At 36.2% G+C, this 18329-nt stretch overlaps 3 protein-coding genes and 1 long non-coding RNA gene across 4 annotated transcripts in view; 1 reads left to right on the forward strand and 3 right to left on the reverse strand.

The window, feature by feature from the left end:
• Window positions 1-18329, reverse strand: part of LOC309508127 — a 746145-nt gene that overhangs the window by 216206 nt on the left and 511610 nt on the right. The gene's annotated exons all lie outside the window — the stretch shown is intronic.
• On the forward strand, window positions 6508-13010 carry LOC309508203 (breast cancer anti-estrogen resistance protein 1-like; the record flags this gene model as incomplete). The annotated part of the gene is made up of 3 exons (XM_082182722.1): window positions 6508-7572; window positions 10816-10902; window positions 11983-13010. The coding sequence occupies 3 exons, from the start codon at window positions 6508-6510 to the stop codon at window positions 12076-12078; spliced, it is 1248 nt and encodes a 415-aa protein (XP_082038848.1). The 3' UTR covers window positions 12079-13010.
• LOC309507892 (mu-type opioid receptor-like) lies at window positions 13199-14797 on the reverse strand. Its single transcript, XM_082182319.1, has one exon. It carries the CDS (start codon window positions 14727-14729, stop codon window positions 13758-13760), a length of 972 nt encoding a protein of 323 aa, XP_082038445.1. The 5' UTR covers window positions 14730-14797; the 3' UTR covers window positions 13199-13757.
• LOC309507380 (leukotriene B4 receptor 1-like) lies at window positions 15045-18226 on the reverse strand. Its single transcript, XM_082181548.1, has one exon. The coding sequence runs from the start codon at window positions 17423-17425 to the stop codon at window positions 16448-16450; it is 978 nt and encodes a 325-aa protein (XP_082037674.1). The 5' UTR covers window positions 17426-18226; the 3' UTR covers window positions 15045-16447.

The raw sequence follows: 18329 nt of genomic DNA on the forward strand, positions 1-18329 counted from the left end.
ATGTGCTGCAAGACGGTTCCGTAAAGCATTTATGTGCGATTCGACTAAAGAGAACGCTCTGTATGTGAATGATGCACACACTCATTCATTCATTCCATTCCAATGATGCACACACGACGCGCAGAAAGACGCGCAACAGTATCGTGTGGCCAGACAGCGCGCCGGAATGGAATTCTCTTTCGCACTTGAACGAACAATAACACAAACCATTATGCCAAAATGTCCGTTGTGTTAAGTATCCTCATAAGAGCATAAGAGCAGTCAAATAATTAAATGAACGTAAAGGCGCAGTGCTTTCTTGCAATTGGGTTGGTTCATGTTCACATCGTAAACGAACCGTACCAGAGTTCGTTTGGAACCGTACCGAGACCACCTCTTCAGCTGGGTCTCGGTTCGATTGTTTGGTCCGCACCCGAGTTCAATTGCTGTATTCACACCTGCCCAAAAGGTCCGCACCAAGGGTGGAAACGAACTAGAGTTCGATTCAATCGAACCAAACAAGGCAGGTGTGAATACACCCATAGATTCACGAGACCAAAAATCGCCTGTTAGATATACACAAGACGAATTATATCTCATGTTTAACCACTACAGAGACGCCAGAGTCAGCGACAAACGTCAGAACGACTAGCCGAGGAAAGGCTGTTCCAGGCAGGGTACATGAGCGCCGAGCGCCCGGTGATCGTCTGGTTCTCACAACCTGGATAAAATTTTCATAAATCTTTATAAATAAACCACAGATTTGAGCTTTAAACAACTACATTCTCGCCTGAAAAACTCTTAAAACTACATTTCATGATCCAAAAACAGTAGTATTATATTTCAACTTTAGATTAAAAAATGGCGCTTCTTATGTTGTCATTCTCCTTGGCGCAGCCTATGCTCGTTATCAGCTGTCAATTAAGCTGTCAATCAAAGTTAACCACGCCCTTATTTGTCATACATTTTTTATCTAAATACGATATAAACTAACGAGTTAGAAAAAAATTCACCCCCCTCACAGTTGTCAGGGACTTCGAACCTATCGAAAAATACAATAAAAGTCCATGGGACCAACCTGTAAAAACATGAATTTATGCTGTGAAAACGGACATTTTAACATGGTGGTCTATGGACATTTGCTCCCTTTTGGGACCTTTTCGATGTATTGCAGTTTTTCGCACTTCCGGGTAGGCTTCATTTTTCAGATTAGAATGTTGCCGACACGCATACCTCTTTTAAAATCTCAGAAAATTTGGTTTAGGGTTTCATGACCCTTTAATGAAGCCCCTTTTGCCAGCTGCAAACATTTACCTCATATGCTTATTTTTTAAATAAAAAATATAAAAAATCTTCTTATTAAGCCCATAATAATATATAACACCATGGTAATATATCACTACTTATAGGATCACTGTAAAAAATAATAATGTGGCTTAGTAAATATTACAGAAATATTTAACTTTATTAACTTAATAAAATCTCTGAATATTGTTTACTTGATTGTTTGAGTTAAACATACCAAAATAATTCAGTAAAAATCCAACAGTTAATTTGATCTAAAATTTACAGCTATATTTAAGTTTTTTTCAATAAAATGATTTAGTATTTGACTAACCAATTATTTCTTTAGAATACACTTAATATATTTGTGAAATTTCTATCAAAATATTTGAAAATGTTGAATTAAACTGATCTGTTTCAAGAAACAAAAATATTACTTAATTCAAATCAATATTATTAATATATTTAACACACTCTTAAGAAATTGAGTAAGTTTACTCAATTAAAACAATGCACCCCTCCCCCACCCTCTGACGCGAATACAACTCCATGGTTGGTTGAGTGAGCGCGAGCTGTTTGAACTCTCTCCAGTCTCCAGAACAACAGTCCTCTTATTAGCGTCGCAGATTTGGTGCATTTCCTCTGTGAAATTCAGGTTTGTGTATATTTTATTTTATCTATAAAATCATTACTGCTTTAAATCATTTTATTTAATGCAAAACAACATACAGAGGCGTAATTCGACATCTAAACGAGAGTCCCGCCTGTCTTTTCACGTGATTGAAACGCCTTGCATAAACACACGACTTTATTCATAATGATAATGAATATAATTAATTTGGATGATAAAATGTCCTCAGAACTGTCACTGTTTGTTTATTGGCAGGTTATGGAGTCAGTCGCTCGCAGTATCTTTCAGCTATGAGTGAAATGCAGGACGGCGGTATGAAGTTCGAAGTTCACCTGCAGAGCGCGAGTCCGTCTCCGGCACGAGAACCAGCGCTGATCCGGTGGATATTGGATAACAGACCGATTGATTACACTTGAATTAGGCTACCTTAATGTTTAAATGTTTCATTTTTACTTCTAAAATGTTTGTTAAATGAGTTTAAATGTAGGCAATATTGTATACATGTTAAAAACAGTGGAAAATGTGCTGTATTGCTGTACTCAATAAAGGCCAATGTCATGTAACATATACTGGTGGTTGTATGGAATAGGCTACTATTTTACAAAGGTTTAGACTAGAGGAAATAAAAAAAAGTTAATATTACTCATAAATAAAAACAGTTAATATTACTCATAAATATTATTTTTTAAATGTTAAATGATATCTACTCAATTTTATTTGTTAATGTACCAGATGCAGTTACTCAGATTTACTTAATTTTTTTTACTTGTATTTACTCAGTTCATACAGTAAATTTCATTGATTTCACAGCTTTAAAATTTACTCAATTTTTTTTAGTGTAAAAATGTTTCACCAAAATTTTTTAGTAAATAATAGTTCAACTTTTTACAGTGATGTTCTTAATTCTAAGTTTTACCGTTTTTCTCAATCACTTTGGCTCAATTCTCAAATGAGTTAGTCTCTCAAAACAATAAGTTCCGATTTCTGAACAATTAGTTTCTGGTTCACAACATATTTTAATTTCTTACTGACTTAAACAAATCGCATGCATTTTGGCATATGTATGCAAAAAAGTAAGAACAATTGTCTTCAATTTGAACAAAAACTAAATGCAGCTAAACCACAAGAAACCTATTTAGTTTTTTCCAAGGCCCATATTACCAAAATATAGAATTCTGGTAATCCATACTCTGGAATACTTTGTTCTCTCATGAGACCAAATCAATAATTTTGGATCATGAATGAATGCATGTATGAAATGCAGTCAGATGAATGTCGAATATTGTTTCATCTACTGCAAAACACACAAGAACAGCAGGGAGAATTATTTCTTTCTGATACATTTTAGAATATTTCCTGAAGAGACGGCATAGAGAAAAGGATCCAGACAGCAGTTTAGCAAAGCCAGATTCTTGCTTGTATCACCATAAAGTCTACGGAAGGACTTCAGTTGGGCATAAACATCTGGATGAGATCTTTTAGTCAGAGTAGTAACTATATCAATCACATTGATGATGTGAACAGGAGTCCAAAACAGAAAGAAAGTCAAAATGATGCTGACCACAAGTCTCTTCTTGTAAGTCTTAACGTTTGCCCCCTGATTTCTGGGTTTCTTGTACTGTGGAGCTTTAGTTAGACTGGAGCTCTTGGCTTTTTGGCTCAAGCCTTTGTGCAACCAGAGATAACATGTTAACGTGATCAAAAATGGAATGACGAACCCAAACAGGGTCTCAAGAAGCAAAACAGCCACTACTATAGACTGCGACTCCATTGTCCTCTGACATCTTTGCAATCCATCCTTGTCTTTTTATGTTTTTTGGCAAAAACAAAGCCTAGAATCCAGATGCCAGTCAGATGAAGGCGTCTGTGTCGTCTTTCCAGTCTGTGCAGTAGCTTCCTGTTAGTGACCCTTGACTTGATGACATTCTGATAGTGGTGCACACTCATGGAGGTGACCGTCAGGACAGCAACATACAGATTCCAGTGACCCAAGAAGAACAGGATCCTACAAGACCAAAGGCCAAGTTTCCATCCAAACAGTATTCCACACAGCACGACAGGAGCCAAGCAAAGGGTCAAATTTATTCTGTTACAAGATTAATTATGTCATTATACTGACATGATCTGACATTCTTCGGTCTTAATTGTGTATTTAATTAATTAATTAATTTAACTAGTAAATTAGTTTTATGTCTTTTTGACCCTGTTCCTTTTTCTCTGTGCCACAGGTTTATGATACTCCTCCAATGGCAATGAAAGGCCCACTCAGTAGAGATGGTCAGGAGATCTATGACACTCCACCTAGTGTGGACAAGAGCCAGCTGCACTACCAACAAACGGTAACAATTATTCTTTGTCTCCATGCATGACTGACACAAGTCAATTACACTCTAGTTTTATGTACACATTTGATTTGGACATTAATGGGGGTTGCAGACACTTACAAAAAATAAGTATACTTCAAATTAATTTTATTAAGTAAAGTAATAAAAAAGTTGTATTACTTTAAAGTAAAGTACTTTATGTAGTAAGTATACTAATATCAATGTACTAGAATTATACTAGTAAGTGTACTGTTTCAAACTACTTAGAACTAAATTGGCCTACTTTTAGTGTATAAAAGTATACTTTTGAGCATACTGTAAGTGTAACAATAGTAAACTTTAGTACACAACTAGTTTTTGCAACTATACTACAAGTGAACTTATACTTTACTAGTCAAATACTTTAGTTTATGAAAGTACACTTTGAAGTATACTCTCTGTTAACTAGTTTAGTAGTTTTATACTGCAGGCATAAGTTTTCTTTAAGCAAACTTAACATCATACTTATGGTTTACTATTTATATATTATTTTTGCACTTTAAGTACACTATTATGTTCCTATTTAGGTATAAATATTTATATTTGAAATATACCTTTAACTGTACTTTAACTCTTTCCATTTTAAAAACATTTTATTCTAGCTGCATCCATCCTTTTTTATCAACACTTGAATGTGGGTAAGTTTCATAAACAAAATAAAAATAAAAATAAAAGTGCTACATTTTAAACAAAAAGCAGAGAAAATAGCATTTTTGTCAAAGATTACGACCACATCGGATTCAGAACGATGATCAAAACATAGATGGAGTAGATCGAGTCCATCAACACCCCAAAGCTTCACAGTCGTTTCCTCTCCATGGGTTCGACATTTCATTTGGTAACGTTAGGCAGTTTTTAACTTTTATGCTGATTAATGTTTTATGACCACGTTATTTTACATAATTTAATGATCAAAATTTAATTTGATCAGGAGATTCTGTATTTGAAGATGCGTAATAGCGCCCCCCTACTGTATAACAGTGAAACATGGATAGCCTGACAATTCAGTCAAAATAGTCCAAAGTTAAGTAGATTTGAAGTAAATTCCTATGACTACACAGAAATTCAGATACTCAGAATTAGGAACATATCTGTTTTCTTTATAAATCAATATTTTCAAACAATGTAAGTTTATAAGACAGTATGTAAAACTATGTAAAAAAAAAAAAGTATTTAATAGTTTACTCAATCAAAAGAGTCAACACAACTACAAGCCAAGTATACTTAGAATACTTAATTATACTTTTAAGTATATTTCGATCAAAAGATTAAGTACAAGTATAAGCCAAATATACTTTTCTACTTTTCTGTCAGTATAGGCTATAAGTCAAGCGCATAAAGTATATTTCTGAGAAGTACATAAAAAGTAGACTTAAAGTATACTTTTTTTTTAAAGAAGTATAATAATAGCACACTTGAATAAACTTCTTTTTCGTAAGGTGAGATCTGAATTCCCTGAAACAAAACAAAATGACAGAATGCATTCGGATTAGGCTCTGTAAGCAATTCCAGTCATTTTGCTAGCTTTAGTCAGACTTAGCAAACGAATTTTCCACTCACTTCAAACACATGTTGCCCCTCCAATACTCTGCCCACTACTGACATCAGAAATAATTTCTGATCGGCTAGTCAGTCACATTTTCAGTGATATCTGTCAAGTAAGAGGAATATTTTATGCAAACTGTTCCAAAAAAAGAAAAAAAAAAGAACTTGGAGCCCCTTCGAACAAGTGTTTATTTAGCAAATGCTGTGTGTATAACTTAAATTAGTTCTAGCCATCTCATTATCATTTTGGTAATTGACCAATTTTAGAAATATTAAAGGTAGATTTTGGACATATATTGGACTTTTAATTGTTTATGCTCCTTTCTGCTATTTTTATATTTAGATAACCTTTTCTATCATCTTATGCGTACTTGCACTTGATCTTTAAAAACACTAATCGTTTAATAAGTTAAAAGTAATCTTTAGCAAAAAAAAAAAAAAAAAAAACCCCATTAATTTTCATACTGTACTGTTTGTGGTGCCTAAATTCACTTGTAACATTTAAAATGATTGACTAATTATCAACAGTATCGGAATGTTAATATCAGTACATCCCTAATGAGTTTGGTTATACCAGGCTAGTTTTGGTAAACACATTATTCCTCTTTACAGCTATATGACATTCCTCCATCTGTCAGCAAAACATACAACATTCCTCCTCACTTTGCCAGAATTTAGAGCCTAGAGAATCAGAACCAGGCCTTTATGTCTCAGATCCCTGGTGGTCCTGAGCCTCCCATACCAGAGAACGTCTATGATGTTCCTCCACCTCAGCTAGTAGCAAAACGGCAGGACATCCCTGCCAGCCTGCGAAAGAGTGGCCTACAGGACCACCACCCTGCAGATGTGTATGACTTCCCCCGCGAGCGGCCGGCAGTAGAAGAATCAGGCGACTACATCTACGATGTGCCTCCTCAGGTGGTGCGTGACGCCGCGGCCACAGAGGAGCTAACGGTCAGCTTCAAACGCCTATCGGCGTCCAGCACAGGAAGCACCCGAAGTAACCACTCCACGTCCTCTCTGGACATGGTGCCGGTGCGTGAATCTTCTGGGCCGGGTCTCCTGCTGCTCTTGGATCTGGACCAGGCCATGGAGCGGCTGACCCGTCATCAACAGGCCGTAGAGAGCTCCGTGTCCCTCCTAATGTCATTCATCAGTGGGAACTGGCGCAGCCCCACTCCGATGGAGTCCAACCTCCCTGCCATCCGACAGGCCGTGGACCGCATTCGCGTGGCTGTCCGGGACCTGCTGGAGTTCGCTAGAGGTGCCGTGGCCAACGCCACCCAGGCCACTGACCGCACGCTGCAGACCAAGCTTGGCAAGCAGGTGCAGAAGATGGAAGAGGCCTTCCAAGGTCTGGTGAGGTACAGTCAGGCACTGGACTCTCTGGGCTGGTCCCCCGCAGCCTTGATGGCACCATCTACAGGCACCGGTGGGGACGACCTAGACCGGCTGGTCATGTGTGCCCGCGGCGTGCCTGATGACACCAAGCAGTTAGCATCGTTTCTCCATGGTAATGCCTCTTTGCTCTTCAAACGGACAAACAAACAGCAGCAGCTACCATTACCACCCGTTCCCCATACTCCAGACATGCTGACCAACAATAACAACATCTCAGCCTATCAGTCAGGCACACCTGAACGGGGCAACATCCAGTCCCGCCCGTTACCCTCCCCTCCCAAATTCTCAGCTGAGGAAGAGACTCCAGACAGGCCGCACGAGACGACAGAGGAAGGTTGGATGGAGGACTACGATTATGTCCATTTACAGGTACGCTAAAAATTAAATCATCCCAAAATGTTAATTTGTTTCCTTTTGAGAACAAGATCCAGGTGTATGTTCTCAGCCAGCAATATGATCAATGATCTGCGTGTCGACCCTATGTGGGCTCTACCTGTAATCCCCACTGTGTCGAGCCTCAGACCTTTTCATCAATCACTGTGATTGCATGTGCAGACCTGCTTTTCCTCAAAGCCCACATACATCTTTCTTTAGCACCAGCTGTTATGCGTCTGCTGTGTGTTCTGTCAAAAGTTTTGCTGAAACTGTGCAGATAAGATTAATTCTGTTCAGTCACACAGATATCTCTTAATCTTTCAGATGTCATGCAAATGATAATTTTTATTATAAACTTTATGATAATTTAGTATTTTAAAAACAATGTACAACTGTAATATGTTATATATATTTTTATATTTTATATTGCAAAAATAGTATGTGAACACTATGACTTAACTGGATTGACCATATTGGCTCATTTCTGCTAATTTTTTATTTTTTACCTACAATAGAGTGCCGAAGTTATGACGTCACTTTGTAGGCCAAAACGCGGAAGTGAGTTAGCATTTTAGCACTACGGGTTCCCTCGCCCTAAAGTCTATGGGTTTTTTGAATGGGTTTTTGCTAAATCGCCTGAAATAAGGTCTGTGGTTAACAAAGCCTCTAAATATTTTCACGTTTTGATCTATGACATAAAACACACCAGTTATAACCTGCTTGTGATTTTTTAAAACTTTATTGTGTCTTAAAAACGGTGGTTGCTAACAAGTTGCTAAAAGGGACTACATCCTTTGGCGGGGACTTGGACGTCATCATGACAAACATGAAATCTCTCACTAGCCCGCGTTTCAGCTTCACGTTCTTAGAAGTTTACCTTTCAGTTAATATAGCCTACATAACGTTATTTTTGTTTTGTCCCGAGATGCAACCACAAGTCATCGAATGAAATCTCGTTTGTTTTCCGTCCGATGTTATCCAGCGGAGACTCTTGGTTCGTGCCAGAGGGAGTAAAAAAGGCTAGCAGTAGCAAGAATAAACGTTTTTCATAGCCAAATCAACAGCTAAAATACCTTTTGTCTTTCTCTTAAAATATCTAAAAGCTTGTTTACTTTGCCACTGTTTAATAGATTAGATCCGCTGCAGTTTTATTAAAGGCTAACGTTACGTTGAGAAATGTGTTTAATTAAAATATTCAAAATAATACCTGGTTTATTGACTTTTATTGTAACTTGTTTGGATATAATTATAGAAAGGGTGGGTCCTGCACCTTGTGAACTTGGCTTTTACCCACCTATAATAATATGATTGTATTTGTAAACAGCATTGCCGTAGTTAAAGCAGGCAATGATATTAATCTTTGTTATTTTAGTAGTAAATGTTAACTATATTTAATGTGCTATATAAACGTGGACAATTCCCAGAGAACACGCTGATATGTATAGCCTTAATGCACTGTAAGTTGACTGTCTGACAAATACACAAATTAAATGTTAAACTATTGTATACTACTTGTATACTATTGTAACTACACTCCAGTCAGCTCACAGTAATGTGAATGTGAGATAAAATTTACTACACAGGCTCTCACATTGGGGCTTGTGGATTACCAGGTAAAAATAGAAAATGTTAACAAAATGAGTATATATGGTTTATTTAGGGAACATATATGGTTTAATTATAATATATTATAATAAGCATTTGCTATTGACAATTCTCTTTAAATTCAACATATATAATTATATACAACTATTATATTAAATGTTTGGAATTGAACTGTGTTATGCTTGTTCAGAGATTATTTGTATAGTTATCTTAAATACATAGAACACTATTAACTCCTAGATCTCTCCCTAGTTTTACTTACTCGATTAACCTTGTACCTCATGCTGGCCCTTACAATACCGGCAAGTAAACCAGCATCTAAGCTGCACTGTTCATGTCCAGATTTAGCTATAGTTGTTCTCTCTTCGATCTATGCTTTTTCTATCGTCTAAGAAAAAGGACATGGAAATTGATACGGCCATAGCTAACGTTAGTGCTTCTGAGATGGTTAAAGCGCGTTTTTTTCCTGGCGAATTAGCAAATGGTATGCAAACATACAATCAAACATAACACAGAGAAAGATAATCTTTAAAGTTTATTTGGGGCACAATGATCAGGCATAATAATCTTAATCACAAAGAAAATAATATTAAGGTTTATATAAACTAACAAAATAATAAACGAATAAATAAAACATTAACAAAAGATTAAAAAAATCTCAGAGAGGCACGCATAAACAAAATTAGTTTCTAACATTTTTGGAAAAACAGAATGGGCAATATTTCTCATGAAAAAGTGGATCAGTGTTCATACCATAGACTGTAAAAATAGGTTCATACCATAGACTGTAAAAAATAGGTTCATACCCTATGGTTCATACACAGCGCAGATCATACTGAGCGAGCGAGTGAGTTTGAGGAAGCTTGATGATGACGTTGTTCCGCGACCATGGTGTGCTGTAGTCCGTTGATAGCCTACCGTTAGCATTTTATATCCGACGGCTTTATTTAGGCTTCATTTTGGATTAACTTGTAAAGATTATCTTGATAGACAAAACGTGTAAGGGTCACAACTCTTTGTTGAACACAGATCTTATTTTATGCGATTTTCCAAAAGTCTATGGGGAAAATGCATTGCTTTTTGATCGAGGGAACCCATGCGCCGCTAACTTCCGGGTTGGCCTACAAAGTGACGTCATAACTTCGGCACTCTATAATTGTGCAATTTAACTATTCAAGATATAAATACAGTATATATGTTTGTTTTTTTGCAAGTCGCATTTGAAAATGCAGTTGGCTGAAAAATCAGAGGGGGCACATATGACTTCTGTAATTTCCACAACTGAAAATGGCTGAGTTTCACTGTGATATTATACTGCCACCCAATGGATTGAATGGAAACTTTTCAGTGCACATTGTTTGAAGTTAAAGAATGGATGGATGGGATGCACATGCACTTTTGTTTTGTTTTTTAAAGAATGGTGGGAACATTTGCATGCCGGTTGTGACTTAATGTAATAGCAAAGGCTTATCTTATGAATATGAATTTGGTTATGCACAAATAATTTAACATGATCTTGTTCTCTTTTAATATAATCAAGTTGATAAATTTTTTAACATGCATTACAAACTGTAATTCACCCATCTATTCATAGACTGTAAATTATTTATTCATAAAAAAATTGCATTACAGGGTAAAGAAGAGTTTGAAAAGAACCAAAGACAGCTGATGGAAAAAGGGAGCATCAAACACAATAAGACTGTGCTGGAACAACAGCAGGTATATGAGACTATAGTTGCTATAGTATTGAATACATTTATGGTAACACTTTACAATAAGGTTCATTAGTTAACATTAGTTAACTACATTAGTTAGCATGAACTAATAATTAACTGGACTTATACAGCATTTATTAATCTTTGTTCAGCATTTACTAATTCTTTATTAAAAACGTAACATTAAGTTAACATTAGTTAATGCACTGTAACTAACGTTAACAAAGATGAACAAATACAGTAACAAATGTTAACCTGATGAACCTTATTGTAAAGTGTTACCACATTTATTTACATACTTGCTTACAAAGCCACTTGTTGGGCCTTTGAAAAATTTAGCTGAGCTTCAGCTTTTTAACATCAGCATTGTTTGAATTTTAGAAACTGTATTTTTTTATATACATTTATTTCCATACATACGTATACTGTATATTTTACAAAAAATAAATTATCAAACAATAATTGAAAGAGTTGAAAGAGCCCTGTTATATCACATACCAACCACATTATACACTTTTTAGTTATTTATTCTATGACATATATATATAATTTAAAGTGATAGTGCACCCAAAAATGAAAATTCTGTCATCATTTACTCACCCTCAAGTTGTTCCACACCTGGATGAATTTCATCTTCTGCTGAACACAAAAGAAGATATATTGAAGAATATGAGTAGCCAAACAGTTAATGGGCCCCACTGACTTTCATAGTATGAAATATATATATATATATATATATATATATATATATATATATATATATATATATAATGAAAGTCAATGGGGTACATCAACTGTTTGGTTACCGACATTCTTAAAAATATCTTCTTTTGTGTTCAGCAGAAGAAAGAAATTCATACAGGTTTGAAACAACTTGAGGGTGAGTAAATGATTTTTGGGTAAATTATCCCGATGTAATTATACAAGTATACAGATGTCATTACTTATACCTACACTTACAAATATTACATTTTATATAAATAAACATTTTATTATTCATCTATTTATTTATATATGTACAATGTTCTTTATTGTTCATCTGTTAAATGCAATATTATTCACTCGTGTCCCTAACCCACAACAGCTGAAGCAGTTTGAGCGGCTGGAGCAGGAAGTCTCTCGACCAATCAACAATGACATTTCGGGCTGGACTCCGCCCGTATGGATCTGCCTGAAGTGAACATATTGAGTAGACTCGCTCCCTCAGTCAAAATCGAGGAGGCGAGGGTCTGTCCAAATAATCTTCCCTCGTCCACTTGACGAAGTTGAACGCACTTCAAAATGGTGGCGGGGATTCCTCAGAGGGCAAGTGCTTATAGGGAAGTTTGCAAGTGTATATCTAAAGTTAAACGCAGCCATTCTCCTTATTTACTGTGAGAGTTCAGATGATGTACCAATGCAAAGCGACAAAAGCAGTGGAGAACACATCCTCCAATTTGGACCACTTTAGAAAACAAATGTAGTGAAAAATCAGGAACATTTTCTGACAATTTCATGCCTGTAAGCTCCACGAATGCCTGCTCATGGCTGTACCTCTCTGGCGTGTTTTAGGGAAGTTTGAAACCTTGTGTTATTGTTTGAGATCTGATTATGTTCAAGAGAAGAGTCAATATTCAGTCCTTCAGCCTCTTTTGACCTCGACTGTCGTGCCACTTCCTGCTGGACAGGTGCATCGTGGCAACAACGTCCCGAGAGTTGCTGATTTCATTTCTGTCTCTGAGATCTCAGATATCGCATCACATCCAACATAGACTGAGGCGTGCAGTGCACAAGTGTACTATATCCAAAACCAGCTTCCTCCAATGCATCTGTTTCTGAATGGAGACCTGAACCACCTGCCTCAACCTCCCTCGCCTTGTCTTCTAGCTCCCTGTTGGTTGTATTCTAAATTTAAGAATATGTCAGAAAAAGTAGTTTAATGAAACTTATTAAACTTTTTAAGTACTGCAACATGTTGTTGTGCATATAGTCAAAATCCTTATCCAGTTGATAAAAAAGAAAGAAAAAAGAAGCATTTAAGCCAAACGGTGACCTGATGTATGTTGTACTGTTATTCTGTTTTCAAATCTGTGTTCCAGGATTCAAATGATATTGACATATGTTACTGTAAATTGCATGACTGTAAAAATATGTTTAATATATTTTCATTAAAAAATAAATTCCAGTCTATCTTGCTATTAATCGTGTTTTTGGTGATACAAGTGTATTTAAAACGTACATTTTTAATTCAAACAGTTATTCACCTAATACAGATGTACACTGACAGTGCAAGCTGATCATCATGCCAACCACATGTCCAGTACTCTTCTGTGGAACTTAACAAGGTGTTTAAACCACCATGCATGTTTCCTTTATTGTTTCTGTCAAGTCAAATAACTTTCATTTATATATTGCTTTATAAAATACAGATTGTTTCAAAGCAACTTTACAGTGATAACAGGAAAATTATTCAGTGATTCAAACTGAGTTCATTTTGGCTGTACAGCAGTTCTAAAAGAAAATAGTTTCATTGTTCAGCTGAAGTTCTGAGTTAGAGCATTTAGCATCAGGGTTATTATGAAGCAAGGATGCACAGTGTGTACAGAGACACAAGAACTACATGCCTTTCAGTATCATAGAGGAACAGCATTTATAAGACACTATAGCAGCAATTAAATTATTTGTATTACTGTAAAGAGAGAGGATGGAAGCAGGGTGCATAACCGTAAACTGTAGATAAATGTGCATGGTAGAGATTATCTATACTATTTGTTAATTAAAATAATCTAATCTAATAATACTGCAGCTACAAAAATTCATAACAGGGTTGTTTTTATAAATGTTCTACATCTTTCTACAGACTGAAAAACAATGGGGGTTCTACTTACTACACTTTATGACATTCCTTGAAAAGAAAACATAGAGAAAAGGATCCAGACAGCAGTTTAGCAAAGCCAGAGTCTTGCTTGTATCACCATAAACTCTACGGAAGGACTTCAGTCGGGTATAAACATGTGGATGAGATGTTTTAGTCAGAGTAGTAACTATATCAATCACATTGATAATGTGAACAGGAGTCCAAAACAGAAAGAAAGCCACAACGATGCTGACCACAAGTCTCTTCTTGTAAGTCTTAACGTTTGTCCCCTGATTTCTGGGTTTCTGGTCCTGTGGAGCTTTAGTTAGACTGGAGCTCTTGGCTTTTTGGCTCAAGCCTTTGTGCAACCAGAGATAACATGTTAACATGATCAAAAATGGAATGACGAACCCAAACAGGATCTCAAGAAGCAAAACAGCCACTACTATAGACTGCGACTCCATTGTCCTCTGACATCTTTGCAATCCATCCTTGTATTTGAGTCCTTGAGTGAAAAATATTGGTAGGGCAAAAACAAAGGCTAGAATCCAGATGCCAGTCAGATGAAGGCGTCTGTGTCGTCTTTCCAGTCTGTGCAGTAGCTTCCTGTTAGTGACCCTTGACTTGATGACATTGTGATAGCGGTGCACACTCATGGAGGTGACCGTCAGGACAGCAACATACAGACTCCAGTGACCCAAGAAGAACAGGATCCTACAAGACCAAAGGCCAAGTTTCCATCCAAACAGTATTCCACACAGCACGACAGGAGCCAAGCAAAGGGTCAAAGCATCAGAGACAGCAAGGTTTAGCATTAGGCTTAAGGTAAAGCTCAGATTTTTGCTCCACTCATGAGCAATGCTGATGATTACAGCGATATTGCTTGGCAAACCCACCAAACAGCACAAACCCAGAACTACAGCAGGAGTAATCTGTTCTGAACCCACAGCAGTGTTGTTAGATGTGGAATTGAAGCTTACGTTGAGCTCCATCATGATCAAATTTTTTTTTGGTCTGGAAAATGCTGAATGTAAGTTATGACTGCTTGAAGAACAGGGGCTATGTCGACTCCTCCCACTTCTGTAAACTAAAACTACAGCTTTGCTCTTATCTCAATAAAGGGGAAAAAATAATTCATTAAAGCTCTCCTTTGACTCGCTATAAATATTTTCTTGAATTTCTTCTAAACCAAACAATGCAATTAAAATAAAAGATACAGAGACAACATTATGAACTCACACTTCACCCTTAAAGGGGTCATATGATGCTATTTTAAACGTTCATTATTTTGTTTATTGGGTGTAATAGAATATATTAAACATTTTCACATACTGTACATTATTGTTGGTTGTTAATCGATGGTATTTGATTTTGTTGAAGGTGTAGTGGATTTTTCCCTAAATCTGACTATCTAGAATAAATCTGTTGCGTCTACTCATCGACACAGAGCGTCTACAAATCGACACTTAATAACATTTTTGCTCCTGCGTCTTCAGTCGACAACTGGCCGAGTTTCTTACTCTAACTTACTTGCTTCCCTAAACTGACCTGCTACTCAGCAGAAAATAACAGACAAACATCAGCAAATGTCCTCTAAATGCTTTAATAATGGCCGGGAGAGTCTTCGAGCAGTTTTCAGAGAAACTCTCAAGAATCAAGACCGGAGGATCTCAGACAAATTCCATTGAGAAATCCCACCGGAAAATACGGATACAACAGTTTTTATAGAATCGAGAAAACAATTAAGACTAACATGTCACCTTCAATATGATTGGTTCAAATGGTTCAAAAGCCCCAACCTTTTTCCTCTGTCACTGGCACAAGCAAACTGTTTTAATGATGACTTCATTTGTTAATCACAAGATTCTAACAGACTGTCTAGTTTCATTTCCCAAACTATGTTATTTTTACATATACATTCGCATTTCGCACACAGTCAAAGTCACAAGTTTTCCATTGATTTCGTACAGAACATCCTGTTCCCATGTTATATGTTAAGGTTAGATGTTAGAAACATGGTTAGTTTAATATACAGTTTAAAATTTCCACGACAAAGGCTTCTGTTTGCATTATTTTTAGCTTATTTCTAAAATAGTTGTATTCTTGTGGTTTGTGGTTTTCAGACGTTTCTTCCTCTTCTGTTCTTCCTTTTACTCTTAATGAAGCCCCTTTTGCAATCTGCAAACATTAACCTCATATGCTTATTTTTTAAATAAAAAATCTTCTTATTAAGCTCATAATAATATATAACACCATGTTCTTAATTCTAAGTTTTACAGTTTTTCCTCAATCACTTTGGCTCAATTCTCAAATGAGTTAGTCTCTCAAAACAATAAGTTCAGATTTCTGAACAATTAGTTTCTGGTTCACAACATATTTGAATTTCTTATTGACAAACGAATTGCATGCGTTTTGGCATACAGTATGTATGCAAAAAAGTAAGAACAATTGTCTTAAATTTGAACAATAACTAAATGCAGCTAAACCACAAGAAACCTATTTAGTTTATTCCAAGGCCCATATTACCAAAATATAGAATTCTGGTAATCCATACTCTGGGATACTTTGTTCTCTCATGAGACCAAATCAATAATTTTGGATCATATATGAATGAATGCATGTATGAAATGCAGTTAGATGAATGTCGAATATTGTTTCTCCATCAACAGCATGTGTTCATCTACTGCAAAACACACAAGAACAGCAGGGAGAATTATTTCTTTCTGATACATTTTATAATATTTCCTGAAGAGACGGCATAGAGAAAAGGATCCAGACAGCAGTTTAGCAAAGCCAGAGTCTTGCTTGTATCACCATAAACTCTACGGAAGGACTTCAGTTGGGCATAAACATCTGGATGAGATGTTTTAGTCAGAGTAGTAACTATATCAATCACATTGATAATGTGAACAGGAGTCCAAAACAGAAAGAAAGCCACAACGATGCTGACCACAAGTCTCTTCTTGTAAGTCTTAATGTTTGTCCCCTGATTTCTGGGTTTCTGGTCCTGTGGAGCTTTAGTTAGACTGGAGCTCTTGGCTTTTTGGCTCAAGCCTTTGTGCAACCAGAGATAACATGTTAACATGATCAAAAATGGAATGACGAACCCAAACAGGGTCTCAAGAAGCAAAACAGCCACTACTATAGACTGCGACTCCATTGTCCTCTGACATCTTTGCAATCCATCCTTGTCCTTGAGTTCTTGAGTGAAAAATATTGGTAGGGCAAAAACAAAGGCTAGAATCCAGATGCCAGTCAGATGAAGGCGTCTGTGTCGTCTTTCCAGTCTGTGCAGTAGCTTCCTGTTAGTGACCCTTGACTTGATGACATTGTGATAGCGGTGCACACTCATGGAGGTGACCGTCAGGACAGCAACATACAGAGTCCAGTGACCCAAGAAGAACAGGATCCTACAAGACCAAAGGCCAAGTTTCCATCCAAACAGTATTCCACACAGCACGACAGGAGCCAAGCAAAGGGTCAAAGCATCAGAGACAGCAAGGTTTAGCATTAGGCTTAAGGTAAAGCTAACATTTGTGTTCCAGTCACGAGCAATGCTGATGATTACTGAGATATTGCTTGGCAAACCCACCAAACAGCACAAACCCAGAACTACAGCAGGAGTAATCTGTTCTGAACCCACAGCAGTGTTGTTAGATGTGGAATTGAAGATTACGTTGAGCTCCATCATGATCAAATATTTTGAATCTCTAATGTTAAAAACAAAATATACAAGTTACTGAGAGAACCCCTCCCACGAAACAACATATGCCAAATGGCATGCTCACCTATAGCCAGAAAAATAAACAAAGATCATATATCATAGCCACAAGCAAAGGTTTTAGTAGCACTTTCATTAATAAGTTATTAGCCATATGACAGTATATCATTGTATGATAAAAGATCAGTAGTTACTATACAAACAAATATGAAAATGTGATTGAAAATTTACTGACAACTCAATTTATATTTACATTAATTAATGATGTGTTTAGGATTATAATGTAAAATTATAAAGTTATAATAAACTAACCAATATTTTTAAATAAAATACCTGCAAATTCACAAAATTAAAAACACTTAAGAAAAACATAAATAGTAATTTAAAATATAGTAAAAAGCAAAGGCTGTAGAAAACTCACAAATAAATGATGACATTTAAGGGGAAATGTCAAAACATTGTGCCGTTCTTGGCTGTGGGGCAGCAAATGTGACTCTGCATAACTTTTTGGCTAAAGTTAAATTTTCTGATATAAGTTCTGATTCATGTCAGTCATTTAACAGCCTGTTTAGATCCTAGGGTCAGAAAGAGTGTATACATTGGATAAAACTACTGATTGTATGACTGTTTTGAAATGCTAATTGTTTTGGGTCAAATAAACCTGTTACACATGAAAAAACAAAACAAAAAACACCACCATTAAAGGGGCTTAATGTATTTTTAGATATTATTTAACATCAAATATATCATTTAAATATTTTATTTTGGTCAGTTATTTTATTAATAATGCCATATTCTGTGCCATCATTTTCCATACAGCATATCAGTTTAATGCCAAAAATTCAAATTTTCCTTCATACACATTAACAACAAC

This window comes from Leuciscus leuciscus (genome assembly GCF_965113295.1).
Source record: "Leuciscus leuciscus genome assembly, chromosome: 10".
Classification (NCBI taxonomy): domain Eukaryota; kingdom Metazoa; phylum Chordata; class Actinopteri; order Cypriniformes; family Leuciscidae; genus Leuciscus; species Leuciscus leuciscus.

Excerpts from the sequence above, each read along its gene's own strand:
- LOC309507380 (XM_082181548.1), bottom strand. The coding sequence starts at position 17,425 with ATGATGGAGCTCAACGTAATCTTCAATTCCACATCTAACAACACTGCT.
- LOC309507892 (XM_082182319.1), bottom strand. The coding sequence starts at position 14,729 with ATGATGGAGCTCAACGTAAGCTTCAATTCCACATCTAACAACACTGCT.